This window comes from Trichomycterus rosablanca, chromosome 23, assembly GCF_030014385.1.
Source record: "Trichomycterus rosablanca isolate fTriRos1 chromosome 23, fTriRos1.hap1, whole genome shotgun sequence".
NCBI lineage: Eukaryota > Metazoa > Chordata > Actinopteri > Siluriformes > Trichomycteridae > Trichomycterus > Trichomycterus rosablanca.
The window spans coordinates 5823118-5838579 of NC_086010.1; the positions used below are offsets into that span (position 1 = coordinate 5823118).

Sequence of the window (15462 nt, forward strand, 5' to 3'; positions counted from 1 at the left end):
AAGGACTGAATCCAGTACATCAAGACTCATGTGTTCAATAACCTTAATTGGCTTACAAATAAAATGTGGTACATGTGAAAACATGTAAACACACTCACAGAAGGTGACCAGAGGTGAGGATAAACCCTTTAGGAAATCCAGGGACTGTGTTGCTGTGCAGCAACTATTTCAATTACCTAAACAGACTTGAAGCTGATTGGTTAACAAATGGAACAATTCCTTTTTCACAAAGCTGTTATGGGTGTTGGCAAAATTCAAGAATGGCTTTTGGCCTGTTTTACATTGCTAGAAAGGTAGACAAGTGATGTTCAGATGTTCAGAATTTAACAGGATAGGCAGTATTTAATCCTCTGTGTGTTTTGTCTAATTGAAAACAATGATCAATTAAGTAACTGAATAAATAATATACAATTACTAATGGTTCCTGTTAAATATTTTTCTTTACAATTAAAAAAATAAAATAATGATTTTGGTCAGAAACTGAAATCAGATCTGAAATAAAAGTGTCAAATATTTAAAATCAGAAATTACACTGGGTCCTGTATTTGTGTATAGATTTGTGTCATTTAAAATAAATATTATTAATTGCTTACAGTGTTTTAGTGGTTCTTTAACTGTTTCTGAATACCATTGCTGGTACGTGGACCCCCACACCACCACAAACACCTACATGGGTGCCTTGGATTACCTTGGTGAATTTGCTTCATCTATTAATAAATCTTCTAATCCATGTTATTTTATAATATTTTCATTAAAAATTAAATTGTGTTTTTTTGTTTAATAAAAATTCTGCCATGAATGGCATGGATGACATGGACGACAGAAACAGGTGCCAGGAAAAATGCTGCCAGTTCTGTTGGAATGGACACACCTGTTAAAAATGCTGTAAATGGCTGACAATTTAATGTTTTGTTTTTTTACAGTGTTTTGTGAGATCAGACAAAATAAACTAAAAAGTACTGTACATGTTTGAAGTTTCAACTACAAAACAGTCAGTAAACATATAATGGATATGATGCTGGCCCAATGTGCAAAGCTACACATCCATTAAATGCACATACCCACACACGTAGCCAAATTCATGTTTTTAATTTAGCATCAGTGGCTGAGCATTTCAGGATCTAGTCTAAACAATCATGTGGACTATAGTGTAAAATGTATAACTGATCACCTAAGTGAAGAAAAGCAACCAAACAATAGAAGGAAAGCATTTTTCATTACCATCAACTTGTTTTAATGGGCAGAGGGAAAATTATAGCTTCTAGCCATAACACCTCTATTACGTAAGCAAGCGTCAAAATACTGACTGTAGCCCATTTGTTGCTCTGTACACTGTACACCCCCTCTACTTCATCATTCAAGGAAAAGGGAACCTAATATGACCCCAACTAAATATAAAAAATACAGTTCTTGTGTGGTGGTTCATTTTATATTATCAATAAAATAGCAATAGTGAGGTAGTATTGTACTTGTGGTATGGTAGTGTTGTGCTGATGTAAGTGTATCAGGTGCAGCAGTGTTGTTGGAATTGATGAAAATCTTAATTGTTCATGCAATAATATAGCTATATGTTTTTAACTGTACACCTTTTAACAAACCCCCAATAGCATGTGCAATTTATTGTCCAGTACTAAGCTAAACTTTTTTTGTATGTCACTTATACTAGTATTTACTTGTATTTGCATGTCACATACATAGTATCACTTTTATCAGGTGTAGATACATTAATATATAGTTAAAAATGTGTATTGGCCAATCATGTCTGTGTTGACCCACCGGCTGAAAGTACTGCTGGAATTGGAACCTGGGTAATGGATTGTTTGAAGTTCTATTCATATTGTGTAGATTTTGTATTGTTACAGTGATTGTATTTTTTATATATGTATATTGTTTGCGTTATCATTAGTCTTATCGTTATATTGCTGTAATGTATTGTTATGTATATGGCACCACACGAAATTCTAATTTGGCTGATGTTTGAATAAAAATTTTAACAAACTCATGATTAATTGTCTTTATACTTTTGCCTATATAGTGTAGCTTAAAAACAGTATCTTAAATCAGTGTTTTTTTCATTGCGTTAAACATGACATCCTGAATTCCAACTCAGACAATGACTGAATTAAAAAAGAAATATTCCACGCATCTTAAAGATTTCCCAATGTTTTTATCCCTCTCCTGGGTTCAGACCTGGGCACTTAAAAGCTGACCCCTCACTTGAAAGGGAACAGAGAAAGAGATTTTTTTGCCCACGCCCATGGACACCCACAGCGGGCTTCCGCTGAGACAGAACCCATGTCTTGCTAGGTCATCGCACAAGTGCCAGAGACGCTTTCAGATCCCTGCTTGATTGCTGCTACTTGAAGCGTCATTATGTCTCCACTATGTCTCCACCATCCTCCGGCATGCATGCAGAGAACATTAAGAACATCTTCCTTTTTTAAACAATGGTTGCACACTGATTAAAGTCCATATGTTAAGACAAGAGAGCATATGGGGACTATAAATAGCAGGATACTGTAACTTGTCTTGCTGGTACAGTTGGACAGATTCTTGGAGATACAGGACTGACTCCTTCCTTCTTAGTACAGCTATGCTATTGTCATCTCTGTGTTAATCAGGAGGTCTTGCAGCTGCCCACCAGGGATGACCATGTTTCCTCAAACCCGCAGACGTGTGCCCCTCCCTGAGGCTCTTAGCTTGGGTCGTGGACAATTAGAAGTAATTGCGGGAGGTTCATTACTGTTATCAGCAGGCGACGGTGGCTGCAGCTGGCAAAGCTGAACTCCACTAAAGTCACGTATGGTCAAGGCCCTTGGGTAAAATGCCCTCAGAGGACAATACACACGCTTTTTGAGGATTTCATGAACCAGCAGGCACGTACACATTCATTCACTTACAAGAGTAGATAGTTATCTAAGCACTGATCCAGGACCATTTTCTGATCTAACAATCAATGAGTGATAACCACCAAACTCTACTTCTCTGGTGTTCAAATTTTATTGTGTGTTTTAATAATACAACTACTTGGTTAATTATCCTAATTTCACACCTAAAATACACTATATGGCCCCTTTCAAATCTAGATGTTTCAGCCACACCTATTGCAAATCAGTTATATAAAATAAATATGCATCCAACACAGTAGCAACAGTTTTTCCTGTTTCAGCATGACTGCAAGGTCATGAAAGCAAGGTTCATAAAGACCTGATTTAACAGGTTTGGTGTGGAGCAGCTCCAGTGGACTGCACAAAGCCTTTACCTCAATCCCACTGAACACCTTTGGAATAAACAGGAACATTGATTGCAAGCCAATGTTAGTGCCAATGCTTTTTTGACCTACTATGCACACATTTCCAAATTCCCTAGCCTTCCTGGAAAGTGGATGCTTTTATAGAAAGGGGTGGCATTTTAATAGTTCATGATAATGCCCATGGTCTTGGAATCTGATGTCCAACAAGCTTGTGGTCATATAGTGTATAGAGACAAGGAATCCTTATTATATCTCCATTGGCAATGCCAGTCGAACTGGTCATGTTTAGATGTCACTTAGAAGTCTCAGGCTCCAATAGCTCAAGGAAAGTGACTAGTAATACTTGCTGTATCATCTATTTAGTTCTCATATAAAATTAGGCTCAATAAGATCCGGTAATGTGCACATTTCTACACATAAAAATGTCACATATCAGGTTGTAGAACTAAGCTGTATTACAAATCTTCAAACACTTATACAGGCAAAACTGCTGACTGGCTTAAATGCTAAGTCTAAGTTCTAACTCTTTGAGAGTAAACAAAAGCTTTCCCTGCATCAGGAAGCAAGTTGAATGGCCTCTTCATGGGTATAAAGATTCACCAATTATTGCATACAACAGGATACACACGACTTCCCTAGCTACTAGAAATATCAGTGGCAACTGTGAACCAAACACAAATATACAGTACATGTAAATAAATAGAATTCTGCTAACACAAACACACACACACACACACACATCTAGGTAAAAAAAAAACCTCTAGGCCAATTTCCCACAAAAAGGATTAATTCTAGAACTGTTTTTAAATGGTTTATAGTTAGGGCTTTATTAGAGTTGAGATTTTGCACACTGGGATTTGACTGCTTAGGTTAAAGTCATATTTTAACATACATATTTTACTTAAAGATCAAAGATAATTTAAATACAATATGCTTTAAAAATGAAAATATTTTAAATTACCTTTTTTGTAATACTACTGGAACTCAAGAACAACATATGCTATCCATGCAACCATGTGGTTAAAGCTTCACCTGTTACAATGTGACAGACATATTTTGGAAGTTTAATTATTTCATAATATGCCTATTATAAAATACTTAAGAATTCTACTCGTTTTTTTAAAAACATTTTCTGCCAGGTCACGGCTAACTGGGTGTTAGATAAAATATCAAGGTGTCCATAAACCTTTGGTAACTTGTCCTCCTCTGATCTGTGTGTTACAACAGCGGTGCTCATTTCATTAATAGATAACCACAGAACCTTTCTCAACATATGCTGTTCCCCCTCAGAGTGTTACACAACCTCAAGACCCCTAACCATGAACTTGGTTCTGCTTGTAGATAATTTTCTTTGGTCTCTGCTCTCACGTGTACCTGTTTTCTCCATCTATATAATCTCCCTACTCAGTACAATAAACTATAGGCTTATTCTGACTGTGTATGAACGTAGCAAATTACACAAATTACAAATCTTAGTAGCAAATGACACTGGAGTAGGGCATCTCTTGATGTTCTAACACCTGTAAATAAATGGTTTATGGTTTACTGGTAACATGATTAGGATTCTCTGTAATTCTCTGCAATTTGCTCTGGATTCTTTCTCCGTCACTTGTCATTGTTATTACCAGACAGACTTTACACGCCATCTAGTGCCACGCTGCTGTCATTCATATTGTATTCGTGATTTCCGCAAAATATTTTTTGCAAACTCACCAATACAGTCTTATTGTCAAATTTTGGCTTTTGATACACTACAAACAGGTCATACATTTTCCAGTTGTAAGAGGGCAAACGTTATTTTACCAACTATATTATATTTGAAGTCAAAATTTTATACATTTGACGTCAAACCTAAAAACATAAGGAACATATTTCATGCCAGTCTTGGAATTTTAATGATTTATGCTCCTGCACTTTTCTGTGATCGTATAATTTAAAATCAAAAGTAAAGTGTTACATATATATTTTTAAATAATTGTTACTGAAAATGCAAACAAGCATGACATTGGCAAATGTCATTGAAAATGACATTTGGCTACTTCAGCAGAAGCAATTTTGCAATAAACTGACAAAGGAAGTTTTACAACAATACTAGCATACTAATTTTTGTGAACCAGAAATGGGGTTAGATCTTCATCCAAGTCCTAAAATTTGTTTTTTTAATGAATGAGTGCTATTACTAGGTACAATGTGTTGTCTATTATAATGACTGGTTAAAAATCAGACCACATTTATTAGTAATTTATGCAGAAGTGGTATTTTGAAATAATTTACAGCCTTTTCTTGCAACTGTTGGTGAGTGCATGTTTTAGCTGGGGTTATGTAACATTACACTAATTTGTAACCATGATGTGGAAAAAGTTGTGAATAGCATATAACAGACAATAAGAGACAAAGGCGCCAACCGAAACCTTAAATCATCCTTCATTCATAACATGTAAATTCTGTTTTTCACAGTTTGCCTTAAAACCATTTATCCTTTAAAATATCACAAATGCTCAAGCACTATAAAGATTTTTTCATTTGTTTAGTTTTTTATCCCATGGAAATTTAACGTCAATTCCCTGCAATTCTTCAGAAATTGATGCATTACATTTGACCTCCAATTCGGCACTGAAGTGATTTTTCCAGTCTCCAGCAATCCCTTAATAAAAACAAGAATGAGAGATTTAGCATCTAAAAACACCCCAAAAAAAAACTTTACTACACTACTAAATAAAACAGCACCATGAGCTGATTGTATTTACCTTTTCTGAGGAAATGTGTTTTGTTTTTGTCCATTACTTCCACTGGCACCAGTGAATAGTTGGACATTGTGTTGTCCTTCATGTTTTTAAACTCGGCATGTTCAGTTACACGTTTCAGACTTTCTTCACTCAACTGTCGACCAAGAAAACCTGCAATACGTTCCACAACTCCATGCAGGTCCTACAAGTTAATATTTTACAGTATTGAGTGATAAAAAAGTATGTGAAGACCCTTCCTCATTACTGTGATATAGCATTTGAGCCACATCCATGCTAGGAGGTAAATAAAAACAATTATATAAGATAAACTTCATGGCAACAATTTGGGATAGTCTTATAGACACAGTTCAACAACTTTCACAGGTATTGAAAGATTTCACCATCACAGTACATAACATTATTAAAAGATTTAGAGAATATCGTGAAATATCTCAGCTTTAGGGTAAGGCAAAAAAGCCACATTTTGCAAGTTTCATTTTGTAATTTCAGACTAAAAAATTAAGGTGCTTGACTGACTTGTCTGCAGTCCAGAACTGTCTCCCTATAAAATGTGCGGTGAATTTAAAAAGCAAAATACAACAATGGAGGCCCAGACTCTTGAGCAGCAGAAGTGATACATTACTTCATAGAAGGTACTGTGAGGAATGGTTTTAATTACCTGCATACACTATAATGCTTTTATACTCCTACTAACAATGGTTGTGACTGAAACTCCTGAACTCAATAATTAGGGGGCTGTCCAAATACCTAAGCCACATAGTATATCTTCTGAAATATCCCTTCTTTTCAGACAAACTGATGAAATCAGATAGACTTTTCAATTCAGGTAAATATAACTTGAGATTATGACAGATGAATGAATCTTCAGGATTACCTCAATCAGCTCCTCATATGTGACATAGAGGATTCCATCTCCTAAATTAGAGTTTCTCCAGCTCTTCACATGGTCAGTCCACTTTCCAAACATCACTAAAAATAATTTTGAATCATGTCAGTGTGCTCAGTACTTATATCTGTTAAAAGGAAATCAAGACTTACCCTGTCCTGCTAGAAAACTGTCGACAAAATTTTCAAAAGTTCCTGGGTCATGCAGAAAACTGGCCATTTGGTGGAAATGATAAGAGGAAACCATAACATCCTTTGGGTTTCTTGCAATATAAATGACCTAGGTGTAAGAATAAAGACAGCTGACAGCAGAAAGGAAAATGGAAAATGTATTTAATCACAATGAAAGAAAACTACACTATATGACACAAATTGTGGACACCCCAACTAATTCTTTTATTCTGTTAAAAGACAATATTTATTATACATTTAAAACTATCCATGCATATCTTAAAATACTTAAGATTAAATAAGTGACATCCTGCTAATACCAGCATTAGTACATCCAGTTACTTAATTTCACCTTAGCTTTAGAGGAGAAGAAGGAGCGAGGCATCAGATGATACGGCATATGGGAGACAAATGCTCGAGGAGAGCTCAGCTTGTCCATGTTTAGGGCAGCTCGTGTCTCCTCTAGCCATGGTACCCTGTCCCAGTTTGGGATGGTCAGCACTGGAGTAAGGTCTCCTCCATTCAGGATTGGAGGGAGAATTTCTTGTATCCATGTTGTACCTGAAAAATAATGTTCATACAGATGTTGTTTAAAATACTAAAGCTGCAGAGAAATTGAATGTAAAAAATAAAATCAGACGTAGGACAAAAGATCCACATAATCTGGTTGGTTCATTAAGTCTGATTATTATAAAACTCTATGACAGATTGTTACATAAATAAATTGCAATGCATGGTGTTGGATCCCAAATCATCCCATCACTGCATGTTGGAGACTTTTCGCCACATATGATTTACTAGCTTGTAATAGGAAAAGAATCTTTAGTAACTTTGGTAATGATTAACATGAGCATTTTACACCACCTAAATAAAAAAAAAAAAAACCCTTAGAACTAGAGATTATGGTTCTAATATTTAAAACAATAATGTATACCACTGATTTTTAGTAATTATTATATTAGTGTGCAGCATTATGCCCATAATAACTAATTACACACAAACTAAAGATCAGATTAGATAAAAGATAAATGCATTGACTTACTTACCTGACTTTGGGTAGGTAACTGCAATCACGTCGTCGTCCTTAAATTCGAACTTCTCAAAATAACTGATACTCTCCACAGAATGAGAAATCTTGGGGAGCAGAAGACCATGATAAGTCAGATACAGGTCGTTGTTGTCCATCACAGCTTTCAGTCTCAGACACACAAGTTGAGTTTCAGCTTGATGAAAAGTCTGTGAATACATTCTGTAAGACCGTGCATTCCTTCTGCATACCGAGGTCACGTGACTCGTTCTGTCTATTGTGCCTGTCGTTCTGCAGCTCTGTTCAGTGAGTCATATCAGTTCACGAATAAGAGTCGACTCCTCGGCTCCCATCGTTTAGCGCTGGCATTTTTTAGAACTAAAACGTGGCAGTAGGAACAGCAGGGCAAATGGGTTTAACACACATTTATTGTTTATAATAAATCGGATTGGGTGATCCCTAGAGCCGTGGCATCACTGTTTCTGTACCATGCATGTATCAGAGTTCTGCTACCAACTATTAATGTGGCAGCATAAACTAGGTCCAAGGCAGTAAAAAGCAGTGTAGGTAAGGGTTTTTCAAACTTAGTTTTTAGCGACCCACATTTTGTTCATGATTTTTACTGCAACCCAGGCAACACAACACATCACATTTATCAAAACAAAACACAAAACTTATATATAATATACTTAATTCATGAAAATTGTGGCAAACTGGCCCCACTGTGGTTTACAAGGTATAACATAAAGCCTGTACAAGAGGGGATTTGTGTAGAAGTTCATTTCTTTTTTTTTATGGGCCTGTTAAAATTTGTTTATTCAGGGTAAGGAAAATCGTGGTCTAAGTCATATAGGTCAAGTTCTTCTGCTTCATACATCCTCTTATACAGACACAATTAGTTCTTTTTTTCTTGTTAATGGTTTAAGGCAAAATAATGTATTAAAATAAAATAATGTATTCTAGCTAAACACTATCTAATTAACTTTGTAAAGGCTGACATGACCATCCCTGTTTAACGCTGCCTTTTGTTTGGAAATAATTTTAGTGTATGGAATTGATTCCGAGTCAACTTTAATAGAATTTTTTGAACACTTACTGAAGCTGGAACAATTTCAGGTTAACTGACCATTTAGGTTAGGAAGAAGTTTAATATTTTCAGCTATATTGTTCACTTAAGCATCCATTTATTAACATAACCATCCCTGTTTAACGCTGCCCCTTGATCCCAATTAGTTTGTGTATGGAATCGATTCTGAGTCAACTTTTAATTTTAATTGATGGAATTGGATAACTGATTTTTTTTTTGGAACACTTACTTTTTGAAACAATGGTTCATTGTTTTAAGGCACACTCTTGTTGGGAATATAGCTTTAATTAAATAAGATCATCACAAAAAGTGACTCAATCATTTTAGTATAATCAAGTTCTCCAGCAATTAGTGGCTAAATGCTAAACCGCACAAAGTTGTGTTAAAGGGTTTTTTAACATGACAACAAAACTCAACAATGTGGCTGTAAAACCAGTGTGGGTGCTTAATTGGTCTATTGCCTGTTATCATTATGTTTAGTTACAAATATGAACAAGTGCAACCTGCCAAATAACAGTCACATCAAAAGCCTTGTTTGATTTTCCATAAAGAGAACATTGTTAAACTTCATCAATGGAAAAAAAAAAGTAATGTTTAAACACAACACTTCACCAATGTGTTTAGCTTGCATTTTAAGACATATCAACAATCCAATCAAGTGTTGGTGCCTCTTTAACTGAAAACACTGTTGCAATCTTCAACCGGAAAACCTGAGTTGCTTTATAACTGCTGTATGAGTGAAATGAGTATGTCTCCATAAAAACAGTAACAGTACTCCCACTTAACATAAAAACATGATAAAAATGTGGAAACAAAGTTTGTAAAAATGTTATTTTTATTACAGCAGTAATATATAGTATAGCATTCAGCTGATGCTGGAACAATTTTGGATTAATTGAATTAAATTAATATTTGGGCTAGGAAGAAGTTCAGATTTTCAGTTATATTGTTCATTTAAGTATTTATTTATTCATTTAATTATTAAAAACAAAAGTACAGCCAGAGTTCTCGAGAAAGGTACATTTGATACACATCATGACATTTGTTCTATTGATACTGGGAAAACTCTCCTTATACTTTTGCCTATATAATTATAACAGGAATTCATATTTGTAAATCCATATAAAAAGCATCTAACATCAGGTAGGCCATTGCACAAAACCATTCACTCCGTTAAAATATTTATTTTCTATAAAAAAGGTTAAACTATCAGGTTAGGTGTATTTAGTTTAAATGACCAACATTTTCAACAACAACAAACAAGTAATTAAATACAATTTTAATTTATTAACAAACAGAAATGCAAAAAATGAACAGTCTGGCTGGCTCCTTCAACATCTTACATGGAGCTGTGGCAGTTGTCTTACATAAGACCTGAATGTGTGGCAACTAAGACATGTCAGTTGCTGTGAACCAGTGTGATAAAAAGAAAAAGAGAACAGAAGGAGATGGCACCAGTAAGAACCGCCTTCACCAGCAGAGCCGTCCAGCTGCCCAGGAGAAACACATGTACAAACAACCTACAGAGAGAAAGAGAAGACATAAAAACAGTTTATTACATAGAGTACTTATTACATGTCTTTATATTATTTTTAATCTGCATGTGGGTGGAAAAATCAAGATTTTTGGTGTTTTTCCACTAACCAGTGGGAAATCTAAAGCCAATTAACGAGTAACAATACTGATTAAAACAATTGTACAGCTATCAGCACTGATGCTAAATGCCATAAATTTAATAAAAAATCAGTTTGCTAAAATAAACAGCTGAACATTCAGCATAATTGTACTTATTTTCTTTCTGTATATTGGTATTCCATATTAGCTCCACTGCACTAAAGTCCAAAAACAAACTGTTGTAGTAGTTCGATGGAGCAGAGAGTATCATTGAGATGTCATGTTACTGGTTTAATGAGTACAGACATTGCCTGTACAAAACAGTAATAATTTAATAAAAATTCATTTTAAAAGGTGAGACTTACTCCATTAAAAAGGCCTTGTATACAGAAAGCCCCAGCAGTACAGTTACAGGTAAGCGGAAGCTTTTCGGGAGATCATATCGTGTGAACATCCACACTAATGCAGCCATGGCGATGTAGTGAACCTGCACCAAAAAAGACAGATTATCATTTCAAAACATCATACAGAAACTACTATATCAAAAAGTCGTTTAACAACAGCACCACAAATTAACATTGCACCTATAAAGTAATAGACCACTGAAGTCATGCGTCAATTCTGTAGTCCTCATTATGCCAATATTTGGAGACCCGGGTCTAAGTCATATTTCCTATAGGAAAAATGAATGGGGTTTTCAAAAAATCGGCTCTAACGCATCCTGTGCTAAATAAACATGTTCACAACCCTATACGTTTTGTCCTATGTACATTTTTCTCTTGTACATCACTGGATTCTCTGAATTACGAGGTTTTTAAAGGATTGTAATACTAATAATGCTACACGAAAGCTAATGCTACTGCACATTAATTATACGTCACTGAACTACACCAATCGAATTGACGGAAAGAGCGGCTCGCTTTTGTTGAGTACAACCAAAGGCGTAACACCCAACCATCCTTGCTTTCTACTTTAATGTAGCTAGCTACTAAAAATATAAACTAAAACTTGTGAATATCACTCCACTGTTACACCGGTGAATCACGCTGCTTTGTGCGGTTATTTAAGAGGCTTATAAAATAAAAAATAGGAGGCTTCCAGTCTAGTGACGTCAATTCAGTGCGCAGTAGCATTAGCTTACATGTAGTAATATTCATATTTTGACTCTTTGACGTCGTAATTCAGAGGATCCAGTGATAATAGACAGAAGAATCTCCATAAAACAAAACGTAACAGCTCTGGAACATTTTTTATGGCTACAGGATGCGAGAGAGGCAATTTGCGAAATCTCCATTCATTTTTCCCATTCAAAATTTCTCTTAGACCCGAGTTACCAAATATGGGCATAACAACATGGCGAGGACTACAATATGACGACACGACTTCAGTGGTCTATTATATACATACAGTTGCCCCTGTATAACTCTGTGTAAGTAAAACAAATGCATTTCTTACCAAACTGATGTTGGAATCAAAGCTCATTTGAATGTATTTCCAATCAAACTCGATCCCTCGAGCTCCGACCCATAAAGGAATACATCTGTTAAAGTAAATACACATAATTAGCATTTGCTGCTAAAAGGAGCCATTTCCTGTATTTAAAACATAATAGCTTAACACAAATGTACAACTGGACAATCATATGATCAAACCAATACACAACTAAAATGAATCATTACTTTAGAAGATACAAGTTAAATTTGATTTAGTTAGCTATTACAAGCACAGCTAAACTGGAAAACAATGAAATGTTTGGAAATGTGAAATTTGGATGTACAGTTTTCAATATAAAATAAAGTTTTTCTAAAAGTTAAATATTTAGCAGTAGACTTGATGGCAAAAAACCTAATATAAAAAACTGCTATAAAATTTTCTGCTTTATCATTTAACACTTTTAAATGATGTGTAATTGTAAATACATTTCCTGATTATTAATTTACTATGTTTTAGAATGTTATTTTTAATTTTATGTTATAAAATCCCTCAAGAAAGCAAAATGATTAGTCTGGTGTGATATACATTTTGAAAATGAATAACTTAAAATAAACATTCAGCAAATTTAGCTTGCAATGTCAAGCCCGGCTAGTGGCGTGGTGATATAGGATTAGTTGTGTTTGTATGTTTGTTTATGCAGATGTGTGCGTTGTACCTTGACATAACCAGTTCAGCAGTGGCCCAGCCCATCGCAGCCACCATTATTTTGTATTCTCCTTTTCCAGCGTTCCTGGACATGACAAGGTGAAGGCCTAGCAAATCTGCCATGTCTACTGTGGCCTTCATGAATTCCTGCAGGTCAGCGTGAAGAACATAAATAAGAATAAATAGTCATTCTACCTTGCCAGTACAGAACACAACATTATTAAAAGACAAAAATATAAATATAAAAATGTTTATATATGTAAATATAAGTTTCATTACTCATGCAGCTACATCCACGTCAATCTTATTGAGAAGGGAGTTCAAAGGTAATCAAATCAACTGAAGCTGTTACTAAAAGTCATTTACCCCAACAAAGTCGTATACACCAGCACCTCCTTCCCAGGTAGGAAAAAACGTAGCAAGAAACAGCATCTGTTGGTCACAAAATAGAACAGTGTTTTTAACAAATAGCACTCGGTTTTACAACTGACAAGCATGTTGTTTTCATAACACTCCCAATACAATTGTACTATTTAAGTAGTATGCAAGATTACTACTCACTTTGCATAGCTGGACAAAGAGGTAAGTGGCTCCTGCTTGAACACATCTCCAAAATGCATTGTATTCAGATCTAAAAAGATAATGGTAGGATATTTTAACACTCAAAAGAAACCTTTACATAATGTAAAGCACTTTATGAAATGGATTACTAAAAGAAAGAGATTTTGACAGCTTTAAACATCGCATTGCAAAACCATAGGCATTAGGTAAATTATAATACCCTCCTCCCACAAAATCTTGAAGTGCGTTTGTGTAAAGAAGGCATAGTGTGTGCAATAAGATTTGCCTACAAATTGTACATGTTAAACAGTTTGCTGCATATGAAGTGTTTAGTACATTTCAGCTAACTCAGCATTTAAGGTACTGGACTAGTAATCAGACAGTTGTCGGTTCAATTCCCACCACTGCCAAGTTGTCACTATTGGGTCCCTGAGCAAGGTCCTTACCCTCAAATGTTTGAACTGTATTCAATAGTAATTGTAAGTGGTTTTGGATAAACTACAAATGTAAATGTACTTTACAAAGTAACAAAATAAAATAATAATTGACTCTTCTGGCCTCTGTATGCCAGCAAATTGTAATAACACGTAAACGTAAACACTGGATTACACAGTGAAGACCAGAATGGATTATGGAAAAACCATAAGAGACTTACACTTGAGTCAGAGTGAAGAATATCACCTAAGTCTTAAAGGAACAATATAAATAAATATAAAACATTATTTGTATTATTGTAACACATGAAAATATGCACTGAAAATAAGCCTGAAAATAGGGTGTCTTACAGCAACATTGGTTCAGAACACTTGTGTTAGACCTTCTCTTCTAGTCAATGTCTGTGTGAAGTTTGGCATACTCAGGCTCCCTACCACCCTCCAAAATATGCAGAGGTTGGATTGGCTGCTTTAAATTGCTCCCTAGGTGTGAGTGAGTAAGCATTAATAAATAAAAGTCCCATGATAAATTGATGCCCATTCCAGGCTCCATGTTTCTATCTTGCACCTAGTGTGGCCCCACAGTGACCCTGACCAGAAAAAAAGCTGCTCGTAAAAACGAATTAGAGCAATGACTACTTACAATCCACTGCATTTATATGTTATGAAGTAAGGAAAATATGCCAGGGCAAAACAATTGCCGAAATGAAAAAGCGTCATGTTTTCAGATAAAGCTGCCACCTGCCAAAAAGAGGAAAATGGTAAATTATTGGAATGGAATGGACACAAATACAACAAGATCATTCTTTTTTTGATTTACGTTACAAGGTTTAATCTTTTTTAATAAAAATACTATAATTAAATAGTGCTCGAATGTTCCTTATATTGCTATTGTTTAAGAGACAGCTTAAACGTTTATAACGAAGCTGTATACCAAATAACCCCCCACCATAAAATCTAGTGCACTAGATAGTGCGCGAACTGAATTGTTTAACAGCACAAACAGGGCACGTTTACAGGTAGTATGGGGCCGTTTGGGATAAAGCCCGTACACAGCTACTACTTTAAGCTACAGGGCTAATGGCTAGCCGTTCAGTCGCAGAAAAAAGCAACGAAGCACAAAAAAACTTCTCAATTTTAAGGTAGAATTTATAAACAATATCTCAATAAATAAATGTAATACATTTGTTAAATTAAATTAAAAAACGTAATACGTTACCAAATGAACACTGATGACACTCAATGCAGAGGTCCACGAAGGGAGACGTGTCCCACGTTAAAAAGACTCCGGATATTTACACAACACAGAAACGTTCCGGAGTAGTAGGGAGCAGCGTTTGGCTGTTCGGGTGAACCCCTTAGCCTTCGTGTTAAAATGATGTCAAAGCTATTCACTCACTCATTCATTCATTCATTGTTTGTTTATTTTTACCACCGCATTCAGGGTTAGTGCAATTCACTGAGCGAAATGTAGAAAACACCTCAGACAGGTTGCCAGTCCATCACAGGACACACACAGGGCAACCCTGTCCACTTTTGTCCAA

The 15462-nt window shown here is 35.3% G+C and overlaps 3 protein-coding genes across 4 annotated transcripts in view; 1 reads left to right on the plus strand and 2 right to left on the minus strand.

The window, feature by feature from the left end:
* The window catches only part of LOC134300768 (IgGFc-binding protein-like), a 23913-nt gene extending 21223 nt beyond the window's left edge, over nucleotides 1-2690 (plus strand). Inside the window, exon 24 of the mRNA XM_062985189.1 lies at nucleotides 2622-2690. Coding sequence (XP_062841259.1) covers nucleotides 2622-2690 — 69 coding nt within the window. The remainder of the gene's footprint in view (nucleotides 1-2621) is intronic.
* Nucleotides 2691-5512: 2822 nt separating this feature from the next.
* On the minus strand, nucleotides 5513-8242 carry sult2st3 (sulfotransferase family 2, cytosolic sulfotransferase 3). Its single transcript, XM_062985756.1, has 6 exons — nucleotides 8103-8242; nucleotides 7409-7617; nucleotides 7039-7165; nucleotides 6875-6969; nucleotides 6001-6181; nucleotides 5513-5897 (listed from the first exon to the last, which is right to left on the minus strand). Exons 1-6 carry the CDS (start codon nucleotides 8239-8241, stop codon nucleotides 5773-5775), a joined length of 876 nt encoding a protein of 291 aa, XP_062841826.1. The 5' UTR covers nucleotide 8242; the 3' UTR covers nucleotides 5513-5772.
* A 2195-nt stretch (nucleotides 8243-10437) lies between these two features.
* Nucleotides 10438-15203, minus strand: tmem147 (transmembrane protein 147). Of its 2 annotated transcripts, XM_062985629.1 has the most exons (8): nucleotides 15138-15203; nucleotides 14562-14659; nucleotides 13485-13554; nucleotides 13290-13355; nucleotides 12934-13070; nucleotides 12240-12324; nucleotides 11150-11271; nucleotides 10438-10690 (listed from the first exon to the last, which is right to left on the minus strand). In XM_062985629.1, exons 2-8 carry the CDS (start codon nucleotides 14636-14638, stop codon nucleotides 10570-10572), a joined length of 678 nt encoding a protein of 225 aa, XP_062841699.1. In that variant the 5' UTR covers nucleotides 14639-14659; nucleotides 15138-15203; the 3' UTR covers nucleotides 10438-10569. The 2 variants fall into 2 exon arrangements, with proteins under 2 accessions (XP_062841699.1, XP_062841700.1); XM_062985630.1 differs by lacking the exons at nucleotides 14562-14659; nucleotides 15138-15203 and adding an exon at nucleotides 14270-14288.
* Between the last annotated feature and the right edge of the window lie 259 nt (nucleotides 15204-15462).

What these genes read in the sequence shown, in the direction of transcription:
- sult2st3 (XM_062985756.1), bottom strand. Translation starts at nt 8,241, where the DNA reads ATGGACAACAACGACCTGTATCTGACTTATCATGGTCTTCTGCTCCCC. An exon ending in CAGTTTTCTAGCAGGACAGG is followed by an intron (nt 6,970 to 7,038) that starts GTAAGTCTTGAT and finishes AATTATTTTTAG; the next exon opens with TGATGTTTGGAAAGTGGACT. An exon ending in AACACATTTCCTCAGAAAAG is followed by an intron (nt 5,898 to 6,000) that starts GTAAATACAATC and finishes GTTTTTATTAAG; the next exon opens with GGATTGCTGGAGACTGGAAA.
- tmem147 (XM_062985629.1), bottom strand. Translation starts at nt 14,638, where the DNA reads ATGACGCTTTTTCATTTCGGCAATTGTTTTGCCCTGGCATATTTTCCT. An exon ending in TCTTTGTCCAGCTATGCAAA is followed by an intron (nt 13,356 to 13,484) that starts GTGAGTAGTAAT and finishes TGTGACCAACAG; the next exon opens with ATGCTGTTTCTTGCTACGTT. An exon ending in GTGTATACGACTTTGTTGGG is followed by an intron (nt 13,071 to 13,289) that starts GTAAATGACTTT and finishes GCTGACCTGCAG; the next exon opens with GAATTCATGAAGGCCACAGT.